The sequence below is a fragment of the Sparus aurata genome, chromosome 21, assembly GCF_900880675.1.
Source record: "Sparus aurata chromosome 21, fSpaAur1.1, whole genome shotgun sequence".
Lineage (NCBI taxonomy): Eukaryota > Metazoa > Chordata > Actinopteri > Spariformes > Sparidae > Sparus > Sparus aurata.
The window spans coordinates 745,004-768,907 of record NC_044207.1 but is presented as its reverse complement, the minus strand read 5'-3'; the positions used below and the strand labels follow the sequence as shown (position 1 = coordinate 768,907).

At 41.8% G+C, this 23,904-nt stretch overlaps 2 protein-coding genes across 2 annotated transcripts in view; one reads left to right on the top strand and one right to left on the bottom strand.

Moving 5' to 3' along the window:
• The window catches only part of LOC115572152 (xenotropic and polytropic retrovirus receptor 1 homolog), a 106,372-nt gene that overhangs the window by 79,048 nt on the left and 3,420 nt on the right, over nucleotides 1–23,904 (bottom strand). The gene's annotated exons all lie outside the window — the stretch shown is intronic.
• LOC115572153 (zinc finger BED domain-containing protein 1-like) lies at nucleotides 3,771–6,250 on the top strand. Its single transcript, XM_030401984.1, has 3 exons — nucleotides 3,771–4,399; nucleotides 4,544–5,015; nucleotides 5,291–6,250. Exons 1-3 carry the CDS (start codon nucleotides 3,810–3,812, stop codon nucleotides 5,789–5,791), a joined length of 1,563 nt encoding a protein of 520 aa, XP_030257844.1. The 5' UTR covers nucleotides 3,771–3,809; the 3' UTR covers nucleotides 5,792–6,250.

Here is a 23,904-nt window from a genome sequence, read left to right as displayed (position 1 = left end):
CTGGCTCCTCTCGATGTGGAGGAGCAGCGGCTCTACTCTGAGCTCCTCCCGGGTGACAGAGCTCTTCACCCCATCTCTAAGGGAGCGCCCTGCCACCCTGCGGAGGAAACTCATTTCGGCCGCTTGTATCCGGGATCTTATTCTTTCGGTCATGACCCAAAGTTCATGGCCATAGGTGAGGGTCGGAACGTAGATTGACTGGTAAATCGAGAGCTTCGCCTTTCGGCTCAGCTCTCTCTTCACCACGACGGACCGATACAAAGACTGCATTACTGCGGCCGCTGCACCGATCCGTCTGTCAATCTCACGCTCCATCCTTCCCTCACTCGTGAACAAGACCCCAAGATACTTAAACTCCTCCACTTGAGGCAGGAACTCTCCTCCCACCTGGAGGGAGCAGGCCACCTTTTTCCGGTCGAGAACCATGGCCTCGGATTAGATTACCCATTGCTGAAAAAAATAACGCCGTTAGTAACGCCATTTATTTTAACGCCATTATTCCCATCACTGTTCATAAGACACTAGTACATACTGTATCATATGAACTGGGTGAAACAAAAAGAAACTACCAGGTGTAAACAACAGTAGCCAGGCATGAACTCTACCATTTGCTCCCGTTAGCAGGCTGAGCAGGTTGTTATTGACAGAGTCTAATAGATCAATGGAGGTGACCCTGAATATTTCTAGTTGACTCTTTGCAAGTTATCCATCATAACGTTAGATGTTAAAGTTTATATGTAAATGCAGGGTTCATGGAGGTGGCTGGGTTAGAGTTGTGTATGTGCCAGTGATAATGTCAGAAGTCTAAATATTGCTAAAAGTGATGAATGGTTGGTATATCAATAAAAGAAAAATGTGAAAAAAGTGCAATGGAAACATTGCATTGCATGGCATTTAAATGTCTCGTGAAGAATAAATGAATATTATGAGTAGTCGGTTGTTTTCGTATGGCCATGGTGCTCTTGGAGGTCCGTGCTAAATACATTTAACAAGTCCGTCAACAGGAGAATGGGACAAAACCCAACTGATAAATGCTTTTGTCCCAGCAAAAAAAACAGAATAAATTTAGCAGAGATTTCCGTGGCCTTGGTATTGCGCTGGATAACAAGAGGGGGGAGATCAGTGGGACTCAGGCTCAGGAGCAGCAGCAGACTGGGAGAGAGGCTGAAGAGGTCAGTGTGTTTACAGGAGAGACTATAGCTCATAGACCACGGTATCATAACCTCAAGAAAATCGGACATAACCAGAGCTACACTATGAGTTATTAGTTTGATTGGTTGGCTTCTTTTGTTGTGTTCACTATGTTTGACTCAGAGGCAGGCCTTGCAAGAAAACTAGGGGTGCACCGATCCGATATTAAGATTGGATATCGGCCCCAATATGGACAAAATAGCTGGATCGGGAAAATTAACAGATCCATGGGCCGATCCAGGTTTTCCCTCTGTCGCAGCACATCCTACGTAATTCGTCAGCAGCACGTTTGTCGCATGCTGGAAGAATTGAGCAACATGCAGCGAGCCAAAGAGTCGGCTGTGTAGAGATATTTCACGCTTGCCACGCCAACTAGTTCAATGGCTGTTTGCAATGTCTGCAAAGTAAATGTTTCGAGGGGTGGTGGTAGTACTGCAAAGTACAAGACTGCCAATTTAACCAAGCACATCCAAAAAGTACCATGCTAAGGAGCACGCCAAATTCCTGCAGCTCAACAAAACCAAAAGGAGCAGGAGACAGTACAGCCCAGCAACTAACTCTGGCAGATGCACTTCTACAACGTGAAAAGTTTCCAACGGAAAAGCTTGAAAGCATTGCCAATAACACAGAAAGTTTTAGAATCAAGGAGATGCTTGACCAGTGGCACATTCCTTTGGATAAAGTGCATGTTATATTCCGGGACAATGCAAGTAACATGAAAAAGGCCATGGACATCATGGAGGTGCGGAGCTTAGGCTGCTTTGCTCACACATTGCAGCTTGTAGTCAATGAGGGACAACTGTCACAATGGAGTGTGAGCGATGCCATTGCAATCGGTAGACAAATTGTGGGACATTTTAAACATTCTCCACTTGCATACCTGAACCTCTATATGCACTTGCCATCTGGCTGGACCCAAAATATAAAGACAGGTGAGATTGTAAACTAACTAATTACATTAGATCTATATAATAGATTGTTTTTTTACTCTCCACAGTAACACAACTTCTGTAGTTGATGAAATGTCATGCTGTACAAACATGTAGAACATAAATCATGTAGAGCTACATTCTTTATATAGTTTATACGAATTAATATATATATTCATTTGTATATTACTTTAATCAGCCTCAAGTTTTAGTGTCATCAGTTTTTTCATATTTAGCCTAACCTATGTTTTACTTCTGTTTCAGATACTTTACGACTGCACAATCTGCAAAGCGTGCAAAAGATGCACTGACAGGGGAACTAGAGGAAGACATGAGGAGCAGCACAGCTGGAGCATCAGAGGCTGCAGAGCCACAAGAAAAGGCCCCTCGGATGGAAGTACCAGCAACACCAAGCACGAGCAGCTTTACGCAAGAGTTTGACCAAATTGTGGAGGAGAGTGACAACCTGGGTGCAGCAAGCAGCTTGAGCCATGCAGTCCAACTGCATGGATATCTTACAGAGAAAACCATCGCTGCCTCAGACAAGCCATACCAGTACTGGGGAGTCAACAAATATCGATTATCTTGTCTTGATGCCACCGTCACAAAATACCTCTGTGCCCACTGCACTAGTGTAGAAAGCGAGAGAGTGTTCAGCACAGTTTCCAACATTGTGGATGAAAAGAGAATTAGACTTACAGCAGAGAGAGCAGAAATGCTTGTCTTTATGAGAAAGATTTTGCCATTGCTGATTAAGTGAACATTCACAGGTCATGAGTGGTGTGACACTGTACTACGTGTTTACAATGTTTGGTTATTATTTGTACTAGTGCATTGCCCGTAGGAAGCATGCATTTCTATAGAAAAGTGGGAGGTTAAGTTGCTGTTTCATGGATGGCCAAATGAGGCTGTGTTTGAAGGTGAGAGGTCAGGGATATAATTGGCCATTTTTGAATACTTTTGATTTTACCATTATATTTCACCTTAAAAACAATTTACCTTGTCTTGTTTTAAGGCTGAGCAATTTTATCGATTCTGCAATATATATCGATATTTTGTTTCCCCAGAAAGTATCGATTTTTCAGCCGCGGGTATCAATACATTAAGTCCCATTCAAATCCCCCCTGTTCCGCCCGGCACTCTGCTCGCTGGCCATTCTCCCCCGTTCGCTTTGCAGGAAGAGCGATTAAGTCAGCCAGCCGCTAGTGTCGCTGTAGAGCATTTCTAGCAAGTTACCCGTCGAGATACTTACTTTACTTTCCTGTTTACGCAGTCAGAGCGAGGAGATTCAAGAGAATGGCGGCGAATATCAATCCAGCACCTTCATGCTTGAAAGCAGATGTGTGGGAGCATTTTGGGTTTAAAAAGAAGAAGGAAAGCGACGATTTAGATAAAAGTCTGGCGGTTTGCAAGCTGTGTCACACAAACGTGAAATACTCTGGTAATACCACCAACCTACGAGCCCACCTAAAACGTCACCACCCGGACAAGGTAACGTTAATGCTAACTGAGGAACCTAAGAAGTTGCGGCGTGACCCAAAACAAACCATACTGGATAACGATGGCGGTTGTTTACACAAGTTCCCATTTACTTCACCAAGGTCGCAAAAGATCACGGAGTCCATTGCCTACTTTATTTGTCAGGATTTGAGACCTTATTCGGTGGTCGAAAACGCAGGCTTTAGGCGCATGGTGAACGCGATGGAGCCCCGCTATCCTATTCCAACCCGCGAACACCTCACCAAGGTTTGCATTCCCAGGCTGTATGCTCAGACAAAGGCACACGTCAACGCCTCCCTGGCCACCGCGGAGAGAGTTGCTGTTACGTGTGACGGGTGGACGTCGCGAATAACTGAAGCATATGTCACCATCACGGTCCACTTTATCAACGAGGAATGGGAGCTTGTTACGCATGTCTTACAAACCAGGGACATGCCCGAGAGCCACACCGGACACAACCTGGCAGAACATTTGAGAAAGGCTCTTGCTGAGTGGGGAATCACAGAAAAGGATCCAGTAATTGTCACTGACAATGCGTCAAATATGACAATCGCAGCTGAGGAGGCAGCATTCACACTTCATGTCAAATGCTATGCTCACACTCTAAATCTGGCTGCACAACGGGCCCTCAAAATCACAGCAGTCGCACGCCTGTTGGGAAGAGTGAGACGCATTGTGAATTTTTTCAGACGAAGCACCACAGCCCACAACAAGCTGAAAGAGAAACAGAGGCTTCTACGACTGCCAGAGCACAAGCTGATGACAGACGTGGTTACCAGGTTAGTGTGTGGTTACTTTTCAATATTTTATGTTTTTATTACTAATTTATTTTGTAATTAATTTAAAGCAGCATTCTGTGCATCCATGCTGTGAAGGGTGCTACAGGTCTATAAATAAAGTTTCTCACTCTTATTTAACTACAGGTGGAACAGTGCGCACGACATGTTGGAAAGATTCCTTGAGCAACAACCAGCCATCTGCGCAGCCCTACTCTCGAGTGAGGTCAGGAAGACCGAGAAGGATCTGTGCACACTGACCGAGTCAGACGTGACAACAGCTGAAGAAGTAGTCAGCGCGATGAAGCCCATGAAGGAGGCTACACAGTACATGTCCAAGGAGAAGACCCCCACACTGTCAGTCGTCGCGCCCCTCCAGGACACACTGATCAACGGACTGAAACTGGTAGAAGGCGAATCTGCAGTCATAAAAGAGATGAAGGCTGCCATGGCTGGGGATCTTCAGAAGAGGTACACCGACCTCAAGGCAACTCTCCATGCATGTTCAGCTATGGATCCAAGATTCAAAAGTCTTCCTTTCCTGACTGAGAACGAAAGACAGAAAGTTTATGATGGACTGATTGCAGAGGCTGCAAGACTGAGCATGCAGCCATCAGAGGTAAGGCAATGATGGTACTGCTAGGTTTAACCCTTGGCCTTGTATCCTATCCACCATCTCCTGGCAAGAGAAAGCATAGACCTAAATAACAATTGTAATAATAATTGTTCAAAGTTTAAAAGGCAGTTTAAAATGGATAAATATTAAATAGTTTAAAAAGCATAAATACTATAATGTAAACAGTTTTAAAGGCATATATATTAAATATATTAATTAAAAGATTTATTACAGTAAAAGCTCATGAATTTCGTTTCATGTTGACCTATTTAATTTAGTTGTCACTTTGGAGTATGGATGAAGAGGGGACAGCAAATACTGGTGCTGATGATGAGGGGATGGCATCCGAAGAAGAGGCTGTAGACGATGGAGAGCGATTGAAGGAAGGAGAGAGCAGTCAAGGTCAGCATCCTCCACCCAGGAATCCAAGGCCGTCTTGTCCACTGGCTGCCCTTCTTGGTGAAAGATATGGTGGTGGTGCAGCACGACACAAGACTAATACCCAAGAGGACGAGGCCAAGGAGCAGATGACCCGCTACAAGGAGGCAGATCTCCTGGAAGTGAAAGAAGATCCACTGGTCTGGTGGAAGGATCACCAGTATGAGTATCCACTCTTGTCACACCTTGCTAAAAGGTACCTCTGCATCCCTGGCACTAGTGTATCCTCGGAGAGGGTCTTCTCCACCGCCGGAGATATCATCACTGCTCAGAGAAGTGCACTTCTCCCAGAGCACGTCGATCAGTTACTATTTCTGAACAAAAATCTGAAGAGAATGTAGATCACTTGGTCTGCAGTTATGTTGAGAGGAGACTTTCTGTTTCGTGTTCACTTGTAGGTCAGGACCTACAGGCCTTAAACGACTCTGCTAAGACGGGTACAGTTTTAAGTTGGCTTAAATGTTGCTCCTATGGACTTGAATTACTGTCTGCCATGGTTTATTTTTACTTTCCTGGTGGCTACATTTTAAGTTAAATGTTTAAATGTTGTTCTTGGTGACTTAAAGTATTGGCTGTTTTGGAGAAGCCATGGTACTATGTTTACTTACCTGGTGGCTAGACTGGCTACCTCATATGTTCAGTGTCAAGCTAAAAAAGCTGTCAAAGAATCTGTTCAGAACAGGCCCCTTGCTGCACTTTTTAACTCTCCATTGTTCATTGTAAGAGTGCACTTTATTTACTTTTCAAAGGCTTGTAAGCTACAGTTTGCACTGTTTCAATAAATGAAACACATTTTCTCACCTCATCTTTGATTCATTTTGTCCAGCATTTGCAAGGTGTAGACTCTGTCCAGTCAGAGTCATGTATTGTGTAACTGATGCTGTCAGTTTTCAGTTCAATTAATTCAATGGTTGTATTGTCGTATTCACTCACAAGATGTCACCAAAATCACACTGTCCCTTTTAAAATCTTTCAGAAAATGATGTAAGTGTATCGAATCGTATCGAATCGTATCGCTGGCTGAATATCGTGATATATATCATATCGTGAGCTGAATATCGTGTATCGTATCGTATCGTGAGATTAGTGTATCGCTACAGCCCTATCTTGTTTGGTGTCATTATTTTCAGCACAACCTCACATGTGTGACTGCACAGTTATTTTTTCATTTTGACATACTGTATTAACACAATTGGACCTAAAATCACATAAAACATAAAATCAGAGTAGAAAAAGTTAGATTTTTTACTGCGAGAACCACAAATATGTTTAACAAACCATTTTTATTACTTATAATGCAAATATAAATTGTTGTTTGCTAAATTTGTGCATAAGTGTTTGAAATTTACAAAGTTATATCAACCATTTACATTTAAATGCAGGCAATGCCTCAGGGCTCTCTCAGGTCCTCCCTGCCTGTTCCACATTCAGCAGTCTCCTTATTGTTTTGACTCACAACACAAAAAAACAACTACACTACACGATAAACACACTATGTCACAAATCTCTCAACTCTCAAAACTCGCGATCTCTATTGCGGACACTTTCGTGACAAAAGCCCGTTTTTACCGTTTCTTCCTGCACCAGACACAACGCAAACGTGGCGGCAATGTTCACGAAAAAGCGTGGCGGACATTATTTACTGTAAGTCCGGTTTTGGATGTGCCGTCGCGTCAGCTAACGTTAGCTACACATGAACATCGACAGATTCCTATTCCAGTTTTTTGTCCTTGTGTATCCGGATCTCCTCAGACCCGAACAGACTCGGTCCGGACTCGTTTAGTCTCATTAATCCACAACAGTCAGTTCAGATGCACAGAATGGAACCGAACCGCCGGCAAAATCCCGGTCCAGATTGCGCCGCTGCAGGTATAAATTCGCTTGTTTCTTAAGGTGTGTCTTGGAGTCGGGCTCTGCAGTGATTGACTCTGGTGTGCACGTGGCTATGGTGTGCAGTGATTGGCTCTGGTGCGCACGTGACTATGGTGGCTATGGTTAGCAATGCTAGCGGAATTCGTAAAGCATTTCTGAAATTATTTATTAACGGTAACTAGGGTTGTCACAAGAACCAATACTTCGATACCAATTCGATGCCAACACGGAAAAAAATAATTCGATACTTGCTTTTTTCTGGTACCGTCAGAACCGAATATACAACTTTTCACTCGGCGAGCTGTGTAGATTCTTGGCGGAACTGACGGGGGCAGTATACGCGTGTGAGCAGCACAGAGCAGTCAGCGGCGCTGAAGAAGAAAACCTGCTGTCTTAGAAAAAAATGGCTTCAGCAAGTGAGAGTGAAAGCACAACACGTCGACTCGTCGACAAGACAGGTACTAAGAGTCGCGTGTGGAAGTATTTTGCATTCGAAGCGGATAAATACGGAGCAATTCCAGACTCAAACAAGCCGACATGCAAACAGTGCCTCAGAAGTTTTCAAACGAAAGGAGGAAGCAGGTCAAACCTGGCCAAACACCTCAAAGACAGGCACCCCGACTTGTTTAGAGAATTCAATTCGTGGTATCAAATTAGTATCGAGAATCGTGGAAATTCACAGGTATTGGTATAGACTACTGAAATTCTGGTATCGTGACAACCCTAACGGTAACATTAACATTGTAGTCCAAACAAATGCGACGTTGCACACTCTTGAACCACGCAGCAGCCATGTTGAAACTCTCAGGTCAGTCTGATCCTGATCCGCAGAGATATTTGAGGCAAACACACACAGACAGACAGAGATTCCTTGCTTTTATAGAGAGATGTGTGACCAAGTTTTTGTTTGACCAACTTTTTATTAGTTTATTCTCAGGTTCAGCTGCTATGTTTTATTTTGAATTCCTGTTTGCAAGACTTTGCGCTTAATATATTTTTTACATGTTTACAGTGTTTGGCTACTGTTTGATTACGTAAGGGATAATGGCCGACGAGGTGTTCATTAACAGAAATGAATTGGACGACGCGGAGGCGTGCTTCCGCGAAGTCCGATTCATTTCTGTTAATGGACACCTCGAAGGGCATTATCCCGCTTATACCATGGTCACTTGCCAAAGAAAAGAAATTCGGACCATTAATTTACATTTTCATGCGTTTTACAATCAAAATATAAAGTTTTTCACAAGCCATAACTTAGTTTCCCTGGTAATGCCTGAGGGTTTGACTAATACCTGGAACAATCATTACTCTCCCGTAAGATTCTTATGCAACGGAGACGTTGTTCACTCCTCCAGTAAATAAGACGGATCATAGATACGACTTAGCAACGGGAGATATTCTAGTCCGCTCAGCGATGAGCCAGAAAGCTAACGCTATGCTAGCAAGATTCAAAGTCAATAACATTGCATACGGTTGACAAACAGTAAATATAATTTGACAGTATGCTAGCTAACATGAATAGCTAGCTAACCAGTCATGTCATTGTCCCCAAATCAATAGCAAGATTTCCACGAACAAATGACCGGCCGTGTGTAACGTTACTGTGGCCGCGGCCTGAAGCAGAGAGCTGAACAGCGAACGGGATGTGAGATTATTTGCATATCAGCAAATTTAGAGGGGAAGTGAACTTTCTGCAGCTTGTGTGTTACAGTCGCCACCCTGTGGTGTTCAGAGGATAAGACACTGAAAGACTGAAAGACTGCACTCAGTGCTGGAAATAAAATATTCAGATTTGATAAGCCAGCTAGCGCATTGATTTACAGCGGTGAACAGTCAATTTGACTGGAACTACTTAGTAGGTGTCCGTATATCACTTTTTAACCTACACCCTCCAGCCAATCAGAATCAAGTATTCACCCAGACCATGGTATAATATTGTATGTTCAACCGATACACTGTTTTGTTTCTGCGGCTACATTTTATTCATTTTAATTCAAGAAGTTTGATTACATTCTGTTTTAGATTCGAATGTACAATTGTACATTCTCATTTCCACGCGAAAAATTATACCAAGCAAGCATTCGCATGAGTTGAAAATATTGACATTTTCACGAAAACTTATCAGCATTGCCGTTCACACTCACAATGTCAATCAGATGATTGTCAAGTTGTGAAACCAAAAAAACTGTCAGAAAGTATAACCCTGCAATCAAACTCACGCAAGTAACACATTACATGTATTTTCTTCATGTTCAGTCTAGACACAGCGTTAGGGTTAATACCAAATTGCAATGGGGTGCCACAGGCCCAAAGCAAACATCTATCGCTTGGCACTGTTAAGACAAAAACGAGTAGGTCTACTAGGATGCAAAGTTCCCTCTACTGACAGACGTCCTGTGCTGTGTCACTCTGCCTGCTGTGAGCAGGTCATGAAAATACATTTAAGGGCATTTTTACCCCAAAAATAAATTCAAGTAAAAACAAATACATTGTTATTATTATTAACAAGTGTTTTTGGGTTTTGTTTTTTTTTTAATTCGTGCAACAAAAAAAATACTAAATCTGACAGTGGGCCAAATTTGCCTTCTGGGCCACATTTTGGCTGGCACTGCCACAGACAGCATAAAAAAATACAAGCAAATGAATATATAATAAAACTGTAAATGGCTCATATGAAACTTCATAACATCATAGACTAAGCAGGAATGTTAAGTGTGTTGTTGTTTCAGAGACCCATTTCCAAATGTGACTGCAGGTAAAAACGGAGAATTGTTGATTCATCATTATTTTTCTGTCAGTTGCTCTATTCATCAGTCCAACTGAAACAAGCTACAATCAGCAAACTCACTTCCCATGAACCAAGGCTGCTGCGGTTTGGACTTTCCACTTCTGCTGCTGTGCACAGACCCTGACAGCAAAATTATGTTGACTAAGATGAAAAACAAAAAAAAGAAAAAACACTTGAGGCCAACAGCATATGGACATTACGTCACAAACAAGGTGCTGCCGTCCACTGTATAGCAGTGTTTATCATTCTGCTCCAACACCTAATACAAGATATTTCTGCATCTATGGAAAGTGACACTGACTGAATGGAAATGACAATGTATGACATCGAAAAAACACAAGACAGTCGACAAAAGCTAATAATAGAAGTTTGCGGAGTGGAAGTTAAATGTGAGGATTTACTGCTTTTTATTGTCATTTCTGACAGTAAATGAACAGTCTTTGGATTTTGGACTTATTAGTTTTGGCCAACCAAAGTTGGAAAAGTTATGGACTAAACAATTAATTGTGAAATCAGTAAATTATTTGTTACTGAGAATAGTTATTAATTGCAGGCAGGGTTTACGTTGTTCAGTGTATGCTGGCTTTTTGCCAATATCACATGTAGTAGTCTGGCAGATGAAAATATCAATGGCAAATCTCAGGCAGGAATTATGCCAAATAAATAAATTCAGGGCTAAAAAGGTGGATAGAATAGGCAAATATTCTGCACCGTTTGTGAAAGCTGTTATTACCACTGACAACCGAAGTGAATAACTCTGATTATCTCTATATAATTGCACCTGTAAGTGCACGGGATACAGTAGGCAGCAAGTCAACATTTTGTACTGGAAGTTGATGTTTTGGAAGCAGGAACATTGGGCTAGCGTAACAATCTGAGCGACTTTGAGAAGGGCCAAACTGTGATGGCTAAACAACTACAGCATCTCAAAATCCAGGTCCTGTAGGGTGTTCCTGGTCTGCAGTGGTTAATGATAAGGTTGGGCAATTGGACAAATACATCTTCTATCAGCAATAGGCTAGACGCCTCGCCGGTTAGTTTGTTGGAGCTGATATTTTTCGCCTATTTTTGACATTTAGTTTTGCTTAATTAAAGTTGTAGTCTGCAACAATTTTTTTGTTATATCTGCTAAAATTGTCATTATGATGTGACAGTAGAATAAGATACAAGTCAGCTGTCTGACTCCACCACTCCCGAATCAACACAACCAATCAGAGTCAAGGATGAGAAGCGTCAGTCATTCTCATGCACGCTGCTGGCAGCCCCCCTCCCTCATGCAGCACATACTGGGCAGTGCCCCTCCCCAACGCAGGCGCAGTGCCTGCTCTTACCTGGTCAGATATGTTCAAGCTCAAACTGTAAACAATGGCGGAGAAAAGACAACAACAACAGAGCCGAAAAATAACCCACCATTTCACACGTCAAAGAGAAGAAATGAGAAGACTGACAAAGAAAAGCAGTGTAAAAATCATTTCAGCATCATTTCAGAGGTGGAGGGAGCTGCAGGATTTGTAAAGAATTTTCTGCTGGACAAGTCAGGACCGCTGCTTGATATGTTTCATTCAATATTTGAACCACAAGGCTATGGTGGCGGTGGTTACAGTAATACTCAAGATAGCGCATATCACCGATGTTGCAGTCGAGCTACATAGCTTGTTGATAAATCTAGCTTGTTAGCCAACTCCGGTGTTTAGCTTTGTCTTTATGTCTACTGGTTAGCAAAAGTGTCTTTCAAGTGACTGGGCAATTATAACATTAATTTGTGTTCAGTACGCTCTGAAGTGGTTGAATTGGTTAAGAGAAATAACATTACTCGTGCTTCAGAAAGACAGCATGGTGATGATGATTAGCTGAATGATTACCTGAGGTAACTCCGTCTACCACGATGTGAGGAATATTGCTTGTTACTCAGGGTATCTACAGTGGTCAGCATGAGGTACTCATTGTAATTTAGTTGTTTTGATCAGAAATACAACAATCAGGGCTTATGTTGTTGTTGGTATTTTGAATGCGCCATCTTGGTTATCTGGCTTCCTCTGTTACCGTGGTTACAAGCCTGCTCGTGCACAGCAGGCTCCTCTGTGGGGAGGGGCTTTGAAGGCAGGGCTGCAGGCAGCAGAGAGGAAGAAGGAGGGACCTGGGTACTGTGCTCATTCAAATAACAACTTTTTTCTCAAAACTCCAGACTGCAGCTTTAATGGTGTGCCTAAAAAAATAATTAACATTTAAGCGGCAAAAATAGGAACATGCAAATTCAGTGGTTTTCTTACTGTGATCAGACAGGAGTCAACGAGGAGTATAACTGACTAGCGCAAAGAAATGATGACAGCTGTGTGGAAGTTACCAGAGAAAGCACTTGTCTGGTGAGAGCCTTGCAGTGTATTCACGAATGCTTGTGCAAATTGATAATGTGAGATTTTGCATGATGGGACACACCGTTTCACACACTGTTGCCTGACCTAACGGCTGAGTGGTTTAGAGGTTGACTCAACTATGACATTTGATAGAAAAACAGCACAATAAATAATTGTTAGCATTTGACAATATTGAAATCAGCCTGTAAAATATTTAACCACACAACAACTTGTGGTAAGCAGGATGTGTGGATTCAGATGTGAAGTCCCGAAAGTATTAATACGTGACAGATCAATAATGAAACTATTGTCCTCTATTTTTTTCATTGTTTCCTTTAACTGTATTCCATGTAGTCTGAGAAGGACTGGTCTGGTCAGATGACTTATAAACAGCAGCAAATTAATATGATGCAGATTTAAGTGAGAATTTATGTAAACTGGAGGTTGATACATGAACAGAAATCACAGATGGCCAGTGTAGAGTTTTAATAGGTGGTGGTGTCATAACTGTTCACAGACTTATAATGTGTCTGATCAAACTGAAATCTAACAGGAGGCAAGTGTTTCTGTAACTACCTGTACAGGCTAAATACTACTGGAAAACTGTACCTCCTGAAAGCAGCTTCTTGGCTCTGGTAGGGCCCTATGATTTCCGCGATCACGGAATCGCGGAACTGGCCGATTAAAACGGAATCTACTTTTGAACGCGGCATATCGCGGATTTTGACATAATTTCTCTGACATGCTGTTTTTGTGTGGAAGAGGAACGTATGTCTGGGGAAAACTGCATGTAGGAAAGCAAATCTTGGTGGCACAACAACCCCCCTCCACAGACTGAGCCCCTCCCCTGTCAAAACAAGTGTAAGCATGGCGAAGCAGCTGCCCACGGCTCCGTCTTTGTCAGCGAAAAACTCAGAAACTCGTCATTTACCCCTCAGTACAGAGCCGAGCAGTTCCCGAACGACTTGTATGTGTCAGGTGAACTGTTGTTTTGCAAAGAAGCAGACCTGAGAAATCATAATTAAAGGTGTAATGCGTGAGAGTTAGCCACCTGTCCGATTCATATTATCGGCATATAATACCAGACTGACTGCTAACTGCTGCTAACAGTAGCTGCTGTTAGCTAGCTAACCCCGTTAGCCACAGCCCTCTTAGCTGACTCTGCCTGGGCTGGGTGCTCAGAGGACAGGGGGAGGGCTGGTGTTTTCACTGCTAGCTGGTTAGTATGCTAACTTGACAGAACCTCACGAGTATAATTTCTCATTTTGTTGGTCATCTTTGCTATTTTTTTAATATTTACAACTTAAATTTTCAGAACAATTTTGGTATGCAAACAATTACTGGATCTGCCTGAGAGCTGACCATGTTTTTATTCAATGAAACCCAAATGAAACCCATAAAAACACAACACATACTACTGTATGAAGACATGATGAAGTCAAAATGTTTTTGATGCACTTTAATGTACTGTATGGTACAGTATTGAGGAAATGCGTTTGTCACCTTAATAAATTTAAGGTAATTTCCATTTAATTTGTGCACATTTTAGTCATTTACATTAAAAACACACCGTTTTTGGTAGTATAATGAGAGTAAAGGGTTAAAAAAAACGTGATTCCCAAAAATTTAAATCGGAATTTGGGAAAAAATAAAACAGATTGTATAGGGCCCTGGGCCTGGGCCCTGTTGCTGCTGCCTGGTTTCGTCTGCTATCCATCCAAGCTGCAGTTAATTTCGAACAAGCCTATTTTTGCAGACCCAGTTCATCCCTTCATTGAACGGTGTTCCCTAATGGCAGATGCCTCTTTCAGTAGGATATTGCACCCTGCCACGCTGCAAAATGGTTAAGGAATGGTTTGAGGAACACAACAACAGGTTTTAGGTGTTGACTTGGCCTCCAAGTTCCCAAGATCTCAATCCACTCGTGCATCTGTGGGATGTGTCTGATCCACGGAGGCCCCACCTCGCAACTTGCAGGACTCAGAGGATCTGCTGCTAACATCTTGGTGCCAGATACCACAGTACACCTTCAGAGGTGGAGTCCATGTCTCGATGGATCAGAGCTATGATGGCAAAAAAACATGAACACAAAAAATGGCCTATGATCTACACTGTAGATTATCAATTTACTGTTAAATCATCTGCTCTGCTTCACTTATATCTACCGTCACTATTTGCTATTCGCACACTCTCACTCCACCACACAAAACTACGCAGACTCACAACATACTGCTCCATTCCTTAAAGAAGCAACACCATTCTTATAAAAAATGTATTCTAGCAACAAATGCTTTGCTAGGCATCAGCCATGGTCAAGCAGCATTTATATGAACGCACATCGCTTAGACCAGGCCTAATTAAGACCACGCTTAAGTTCCATCGTAAAGACTGGTTTTACCCAAGACCGACCTCGCAGTTAGGACTTGTCTTAGTATGGACCAGCTGGTGCAATCTGCTCCTCAAGAGCTGCCAAAATTAGTCACTTAATCAGTTAGTTGTCTGAATTAGTATTAATCTGAGCTAATTCTGATAATTGTTTATCGTTTTGGTCAAGCAAAAAACATCAAACATTTGCTGCTTGTCCTTGTCATTTCTGAGAGTAAATGACACATCTTTGGGTTTTGGACTGTTTGGACAATATGTGACTTTAGGCTCCGGGAATATAATATAATAATATATGCCAAATAGGTGCTCATTTGGATTTAGGTCAGGGGAATAAGAGGCCAGTTAATGGTATCAATACATTTGTCATTCAGGAAGTACCTACACACTCTGGCCACATAAGGCCGGCATTGTCCTCCACCATCGTAAGGTCATACAATGGCTCTGAGGATTTCATTCCAGTACCTAACAGGAGTCATGGTGCTGTTGGCTATGGCATGGAGGTCTGGCAGTGCTCCCCTGGTTCCTCCTTGTGCAAAGGAGCAGATTCCAGTCCTGCTGCTGGGTTGATGCGCTTCTACAGCCCTGTCCAGCTCTACTCATGCAACAGTCTCGTATCTCCTCCATGCTCTTGAGATTGTGCTGTGAGATACAGCAAACCTTCTTGTGCCCGTACATATGGATGTCCATCCTGGAGGAGCTGGACTACCTGTGCAACCTGATTGGGCTGCAGGTGCTGCCTCATGCTACTAGTAGTGACAAGGAAACTAGCTGATCACAAGACTAGAGAAGAATCAGTGAGGAAGGATACGGACAGAGCAATTGTCTGTGGCCACCACATACAAAACCATTCCCTTTTTGAGGGGTTGTCTTGCTTTTGCCTCTCCACTGCACCTGGTGTCACTTTCATTTGCACATGAGCAGGTGAAACTGGTTCACAATTACTGGTTCTTCTTAAAGGAGAACTTCGGTCGATTTAAACATGCAGCTTCATTGCTAAAGCTACCCTTGACTTGTGAGTACCGAAGACGCGAACAAATTTGGTCCAGCCATTACAGAGCTCTGTGAACGGAGATGTAGCACTGAACGCTAACAGCATGGGGTCAGAACTTTACACTGTGTTTTAAGCGTCTTAACATGCTCCACATCTCACACCAAAAGTTATGCAACATCAGCAGACACCTTAGCACACAGCACTGTAGCGTGTATGACTCAAAATGAATAAAAAAGTAGTTAAAATAGTGTGTTTGTGCAAGCAGCTACTTACCTGTTTGTTGACATCCGTGTGTTCCGGTAGCTAGACCAAACTAGCATATCCATCGAGTGTGCACTTAACAGGCTTAACAGGCTATTGTAAGGCTCATGGCTCATGACAGGCTGTAACATGGACATGTACATTATGAACATAAACACGAAAATGCTGGAATACGTTTCCGTCTCCGTCAGTGAGGGAGTGAGCGCACGCTCGACGGATTGACTAGTTTGGTCTAGCTACCGGAACACACGGATGTCAACAAACAGGTAAGTAGCTCCTTGCACAAACACACTGTTTTAACTACTTTTTTATTCAGTTTGAGTCATACATGCTACAGCGCTGTGTGCTAAGGTGTCTGCTGATGTTGCATAACTTTTGGTGTGAGATGTGGAGCATGTTAAGACGGTTAAAACACAGTGTGAAGTTCTGACCCCATGCTGTTAGCGTTCAATGCTACATCTCCGTTCACGGAGCTCTGTAATGGCTGGACCAAATTTGTTCGCGTCTTCGGTACTGGCAAGTCAAGGGTAGTTTGAGCAATGAAGCTGCATGTTTAAATCGACCGAAGTTCTCCTTTAAATGGACGGATCAATATCCATGACGTTGAGTTGAGTTGGTGTTATACTGTGACTATTAATTAAGAGTTCCCTTAATTCTTTTGAGCAGTGTCATTCCTGTCTATTGGTCATTGGTCACAATTTGTCAGGTAAAATAAAGCTGCTTCCATTATAGATTTTTATTGGGAAATGCGGCCAGTCTGGCAGTCCGTAAACAAAGTTTGTTCTATTGTCCAGGCTGAGTCATGACCCACACATTTTTAAAGACTGAACAAGTAAGACTGCATTCAGTAACAAGTTTTCCAGTTACCGCAAAAAGTTGCATGCTGTTTTAATGTCAATAATGTGAGCTAAAGGCAGGAGGGTAATAAAACACACCATGCTGTACATAGCCCAGGCCAGCATGAAAACAAAGGAGTTGACAGTGTTTAGTTGAGCACAGCTCACATCATAAGAGCTCAGGGTACACCTCTGTTTATCCAACTGTCCTGCTAAGTGTGTAACCCAAACACAGCTGCCATGAGAAAACATGCACGTAGAAGCCCTGGTCAGCATGGATATGCAAACCTCAGGGGCCTGGCTCCCACATCTTCACCGGCCTAAAACTAACTGGGCCCAGGGCCAGATTTACAGCTGGGTGGAACAATAAGTTTCATCTGGTCTGAGTCCAAAAACTGCAAGAGCAGGAGGAAACCAGAGTCCATGTGAAACTGCTGTAGAAATAAGCAACAGAGAGGTCCCTCTCACTGCTGCTGGATCTGACCTGCATAACACTGAGCCACAATGTGTTTGTCAAGGCCAGGCCCACATGCTTAGGTTCCATAAAGAAGGAGTGTTTATACGAGTTCAGCTTCCGCTGAAATAATTAGTCATCTAATCAATTGGTTGACCGACAACAGAAAATCAAACTGACAACAGTTCCATTACGGACTGCAGCTAACAACAGCCCCATTCACACTGCCCTTTGAGTATTGGGATCCTGCGTCAATTCTCTACCTCCTCCTCTGTGGAAAAGTCTCAGAGGCAGTGAGGGGTAAAATTTCGCTCCGGCGCTGATACGCCTCTGGAGGCAGTATTAGAGGCACAGTATTGGCAAACCGAACCAGTGTGAATGGATAAGCCAGTATCAAGGTGTGTTAGTCTGACAGTCTGATAACTAGGGATGTAACGGTTACCGGTGTCACGGTAAACCACAGTAAAATTCCTGACGGTGAAGGTTACCGTTTAAGTCTTAATTACCATGGTAACCGCCGCAGTCGGTAACCACGGTGTGCAGCGTGCAACGTGCGCTTGTTATGTAATGAAGAAGACATAGCGGAGGGAGGACATGATAGTAGCGGCCCTCACAGCATTTTTCCGCCTTTAAAGAGAACCAAGTCTGAAGTCTGGGCGTATTGTGGTTGTTATTAGAATGCTCAGGACAGCTGGTCGAGGATGGCAGCCCTGTCTTAAAACACATTTAATTTACTTACTTTCACTTTACGACCATCACCCGCAACTGTTCAGCAAATGCAAGGTAAATTAACCTCAAGCTTGTGTGCATGATGTATGTGTATGTCGAGTTTTCTCTGTCTAATTTGCTGTTCACACTAATGTAAACTGACCAGATAGTGGTATAACGGGACAAAGTTGATCCGTGATTTGGCACGTTATCTGAACCGCTTATTAACTCTAGATTTCACTTTTTAAAGTCGACCTAATAATTCCCCAAATATTGATGCAGAGCTGCAGTGAGTAGGATTTGACACAAACACATACTGGGTGGACTGAGTTAGTGAACACAAACTGACTGAGATAGATATATAAAGAACAATATAAAAATGGTGAATATAACAAGTGTCTAGATAGAAATAAGAGTCAAAATAGAGTATTCATAATTCATTTAACAACAATAATCCTTTTTGTTTTGATCTAAAAAATTATCCAACCTGTTCCTCACAAAAGTGATGTGATCTAAATTGTGAGTTTTGTGATCTGTTGGTTGCACCCTTAGTATTAAGTAACAATGACAGTAATAATTAATAATGACATTTTCTATTCATTTTTTTCACAGAGAGGGTCTGCTGGCCAATCGAATGCTGCTGCCACTACATCTCATTCTACCACTGTAGCAGACATTAAAGGACACGTTTCAAAAACAGGCTGCCTCATCACAAAAAGCCAATGACCTATTTTGCACAGTTTTGATACATTATTTTAAAATTATCTAATGTTGATTTTGCAGTGTTTTGGATTTGGACTATTTTAATATATAATAAATATATTTAAATATAAATCTTGATGAAATTATTTCAATTTATCAGTGTTTATTCAACATTTTGAAGACATTTTTAAAAATACCGCAATATACCGATAACCGTGATACTTTTGGTCACTATTACTGCGGTGTGAAATTTTCATACCGTTACATCCCTACTGATAACTACACAGGTCCTTCACTCAACTAAATACAGAGAAATATCCCACAAAGCAACGTTACATGACCAAACAACAGTAACATAGTAACTGTAACCATCTTTTGTAACTTATGAGGAAAACAATACTGCAGTTATATGTGGAGAAGTGTCAGTCCTTCCGTCCGTTCTACCGACTCTTCGTCACATTCCTGCCCAAAAAAGAGCGTCTGTCACCGGCAAAAACTTTAACTCACCGAGCGTTTGCGTTGAAAAAAACGGTGACGGTCAGTCCTCCCAACTGAGACTTCAATGAACAGCACTGAGCATCCAGGTTACTGATGGTGATTATGTAATTATTTAATTTAGAGTGAAAAACTTAACTTTGTCACTTTCCAGGATGTTCTTACTCACAACACATAATAGCATGCATATGATTATAAACAGTCAGCGGGTTTAGATTAACAGGAGGACACCAGGGAAACACCTTGAAAAGAAGCAGACATCATCATCATGACATGTACCGTCATGTCTCTTTAGGAGCCCTAATCTGTGTTTTGTTTTGGTCATCTAAAAAAGCTACTGACTGTTAAATTGGCTCGGTTTTGTCCATAGCAAAACATTCAAGAAGAATATTTGTTGAGGACCTACTTACAACTCAAATTCAAATGCATTTGTGCCATCTTTGCTGTAGTTTAAAACAGCTCACAAACTGTACAAAACCACAGTGGAATCTGTTTCTGAAAACATTTCACTTTAACATAACAACTTTGTTGTTGCATTTTCTTCAATGCTTCATTCATTCAAAGTACTCCGCACGTTATTCTAAAAAGGACCACTGTCATTTCAATAGACAAAAACTTGTGAGGAGAATATATCAGAAGCTCATTTGGTTTGGTAATTAGGCAACTGAGGCTGATTTGGTTGCTTGGATGTCAGGAGCTGGGCTGCAGTGAATTCTAAAGTGGTGGTACGCTGATCGAACAGTGCTGAAGCTGCTTAACACTCTGCACTTCTAACTGCAAGAAAAGACCTTTAGCTCAAACCTAAAGTGTGCCTGTGCTGCAAAGGGAACAGAGAACTAAAACAAAGTGTCAGGAGAGGGAGAAGCCCTGGAAGCAGAAACATGTTGGCTGCATTCTTGCCACAACCGACCTCACAGGCCACAAACCATGCAGTACATGACTCCTCTTGATGCAACTTAAGAACATATTCATACACATGCATATCGACAACACATTACACTATGCTTTTATGAAGTATGACATAGTGTTATGCATTTTCCATTCCATTAGTCATAGGTGAAGCACAAAAACACATCGCTGCATAGTCCTTTCAATCTTCCTCTATAAAGCCACTATATGTCATTCTTTAGTATTTCTTATATTCAAATTCTTAACACTTGAATTCTAACCATTATCAATAATTACTATACCTTTACACTTTATACACAGGCACTTGGAATGCCAATGCCTTTATATGTTCTGCACACTACAGGACATGTGCACATTTCCAATGAACAGGAGACTGTTAAGCTCCATGGTGAGGAGCAGGGAGACAGGCATTGCTTTCTGATTTTGTAACATTAGAGGTTGATACACATATTGAAAATGAGAATGTGTCCAGATAACTTCATTGTTCCTCAGATGTGACAACAGTATGTCATTTTCACGTGTGTTTAGGCCAGAAACATAACAGAGACGAAGAAGTCCATTTGTGGGAGCAGATCATCAGTATTCATCGATGCAGATACAAAGCGATATATAAATGCCCAAATATCGGACAGAGAAATCATCTCTAAGCAAAAGTAACTTGGGTTACATACAAATAGGGTTGCCAACCGTCCCTTGAAAAACGAAATCGTCCTGTATTTAGAAACAAAGTTACGTGTCCCGTATTGAGCTTAAAAAGGGACACGCTTTGTCCCGTATTTCCTTGAGAATCAAAATGGTCTTTAAAATGTCAATAGAATCAATGAATGACAGGGCGTTTTATATAAAAATATACGGTAATCTTACTGCCAGCCCTCTCCTGCTCTGTGACCAATGAGCCGACAGCAGACTCACACACGAGATTAACAATACAGAATCCGGCTCTTCTCATTGGTCGAGGTACTGTTACTTGCAAGAAGATACCGGAAGACAAGAGACTGAGGCAACTGGCAAAACAATCCAGCATGGCTCACAACGACACAGGTTCACAGGACACTGCAGATGGTACGCCTTCCACCATGAGCAGTAACGGTACTCCCCCGAGAGAAAAAGAAAAGGCTGCAAAAATACAGACTCGAATGGGAAAAAGAAAACGTGGCTGGAAATAGTGTAGATAATGTCTGCTGGTGCACTTTTTCTGTAGCCCATGGTGAACTGTTTGACATGAAACAGCATGCATCTAGTGGTCTACACGTGAGGGACAACCAGGTGGACCCTTGACTGGTTTGTTGTCCACCAGGCAACACCAGTATGGAGGACCAAACCTGACATAAGTATAAATAAATAAATAAATAAATAAATCCATAAATGCATAAATAAATACATGAATAAATGCATAAATGCATAAATAAATACATGCATAAATAAATAAATGCTGAAATAAATGTATAAATAAATAAATGCATAAATAAATACATGCATAAATAAATAAATGCTGAAATAAATGTATAAATAAATATATAAAAGTATAAATAAAAGAATAAATGCTTTTTATTTATTTATACATTTATGTTCACCTACATTTATTTATTTCTGTATTTCTGCATTTCTCTTCACCTACATATATTTATTTCTGTATTTCTGTGTCCATATGTAAATGAAGAGGTAGGAGGTCCTAACCTCAGTCAAGAGCATGATTGGTTACAGGAGTGTGCTCGATGAGGGTCTACTACTTCTGCCTTACTAGCAGCGCTGATTCCTGTACACTGTACAGGAATGTTGCTGGCTACCAGCAAGCCCGCTCAGCTAACTGTTAGCTGCAGTTGTTGACATTTGTTCATGTAGCTCTGGTTTAGTTATGAATTTGACTGGCGTTCATTTTAACTTGCGAGGGTCCCAGGTGTGCTGGCGGTGTGGTTTGAGAATCCCGTCTGGAGAGAGAGGGGTCCTCAGCCATGTCCGCTAGCCAGGAAAAACATTCTGCTCATCGCTCCAAGTCATGTATATGTGTATCTAGACGAGCGCTACAGAGCACAAATCGTCCAAAAGTGCATGTTGTCGGTCTCATATCTTTGTCGTGAATGTCTGTACTCTGAAATAACTCATGGGTGGTACAGGCTGAGGCATTTGTTCACGCCAAGCGACTCGAGAGCGGAGTGGAGACCCCTTTTAGCTCTTATGTTAGCTGTTAGCTGCTCGCTGTAGTGCAGCGTCCATGCTACCTTGTGACACCGGTTACCATCGGGTATTTTTCATTCCGCACTGTTCAAATGGTTACTTAAAGCCATCGTTCCGAGCCGCATACATCGTTATTAAGCTGACGCTAAGTCTGTGTGAAAACTGTACACTGTCATACAGCCTGCTGGTCAAACAGTCTGCAGAGTACGTTGACATCCAGCCCGAGCTCAGCGTGAGGTCAATCAGCTGTGGCAAATCGTGAGACGTCCAGATCAACGTGTGATACAAACACCAGTAGCGACAATGGTTCATAGGAAAGCCCAGACATGTATCTCACTCTCGGTGGTAACATGTGTCAATAGTTAACCTGGACGCTACGCTCTTAGCGCTACAGCGAGCAGCTAAAAGCTAACTAGCAGCTAACTGCTAACAGCGGTGTCCACGCCGCTCTCGAGCCGTTCGGCGTAAACAAATGCTTAATACTGTTCCATACATGAGTTGTTGAAGAGTACAGAGATTCACGACAAAGATATAGACCGACAACATGCACTTTTGGACGATTTGTGCTCTGTAGCGCTCGTCTAGCAGTGGTTTGCAAGTCGCAGCCCCGGCTTCTCCGTGTGGATAGAAGTGTTCAAGCCACGTCAAAACGAATACACGTATACATGACTTGGAACGATGAGCAGAATGTTTTTCCTGGTTAGCGGACATGGCTCTCCAGACAGGATTCTCAAACCACACCACCAGCACATCTGGGACCCTCGCAAGTTAAAATGAACGCCAGTTAACCTGTCACACTGGTCGAGGCCATTAAGCTAACTGGAGCTGTTTACAACGTTACAGAGAGCGAGGCTTGAGATCAGGAATCGTTTGCTTTTGTCTGGCTCTCCGATTTGACCAATCATGCTCTTGACTGAGGTTAGGACCTCCTACCTCCTCATTTACATATGGACACAGAAATACAGAAATAAATAAATGTAGGTGAACAGAAATACAGAAATAAATAAATGTAGGTGAACATAAATGTATAAATAAATAAATGTAGGTGAACATAAATGTATAAATAAATAAAAAGCATTTATTCTTTTATTTATACTTTTATTTATTTATTTATACATTTATTTCAGCATTTATTTATTTATTCATTTATTTATTTCTGTATTTATTTATGCATTTATTTATTTATACATTTATTTCAGCATTTATTTATTTTGTATTTATTTATGCATTTATGCATTTATTTATTTATTTATTTATTTATTTATACTTATGTCAGGTTTGGTCCTCCATACACCAGAGGCAGATATGGTATGTAGAAAAAGAAGAATGTTTTTTAAGTCCAATAAATGTCAGTATTTTGTGGCCAAAAAAACGTTTAGTGTAATAAACACATACAATTGATAGATGAATACATAAAATAGATCAATAATACATAAAAGTAATACATAGATGAATAATAGATAAAGAATACACACTATACTATATACATACATACATACAACCTTACACATGTCAGTTCAAACA

Coding starts and splice junctions, on each gene's coding strand:
- LOC115572153 (XM_030401984.1), top strand. CDS start 3,810: ATGGTGAACGCGATGGAGCCCCGCTATCCTATTCCAACCCGCGAACAC. Junction 4,400..4,543: donor ATGACAGACGTGGTTACCAG/GTTAGTGTGTGG, acceptor ATTTAACTACAG/GTGGAACAGTGCGCACGACA. Junction 5,016..5,290: donor TGAGCATGCAGCCATCAGAG/GTAAGGCAATGA, acceptor TATTTAATTTAG/TTGTCACTTTGGAGTATGGA.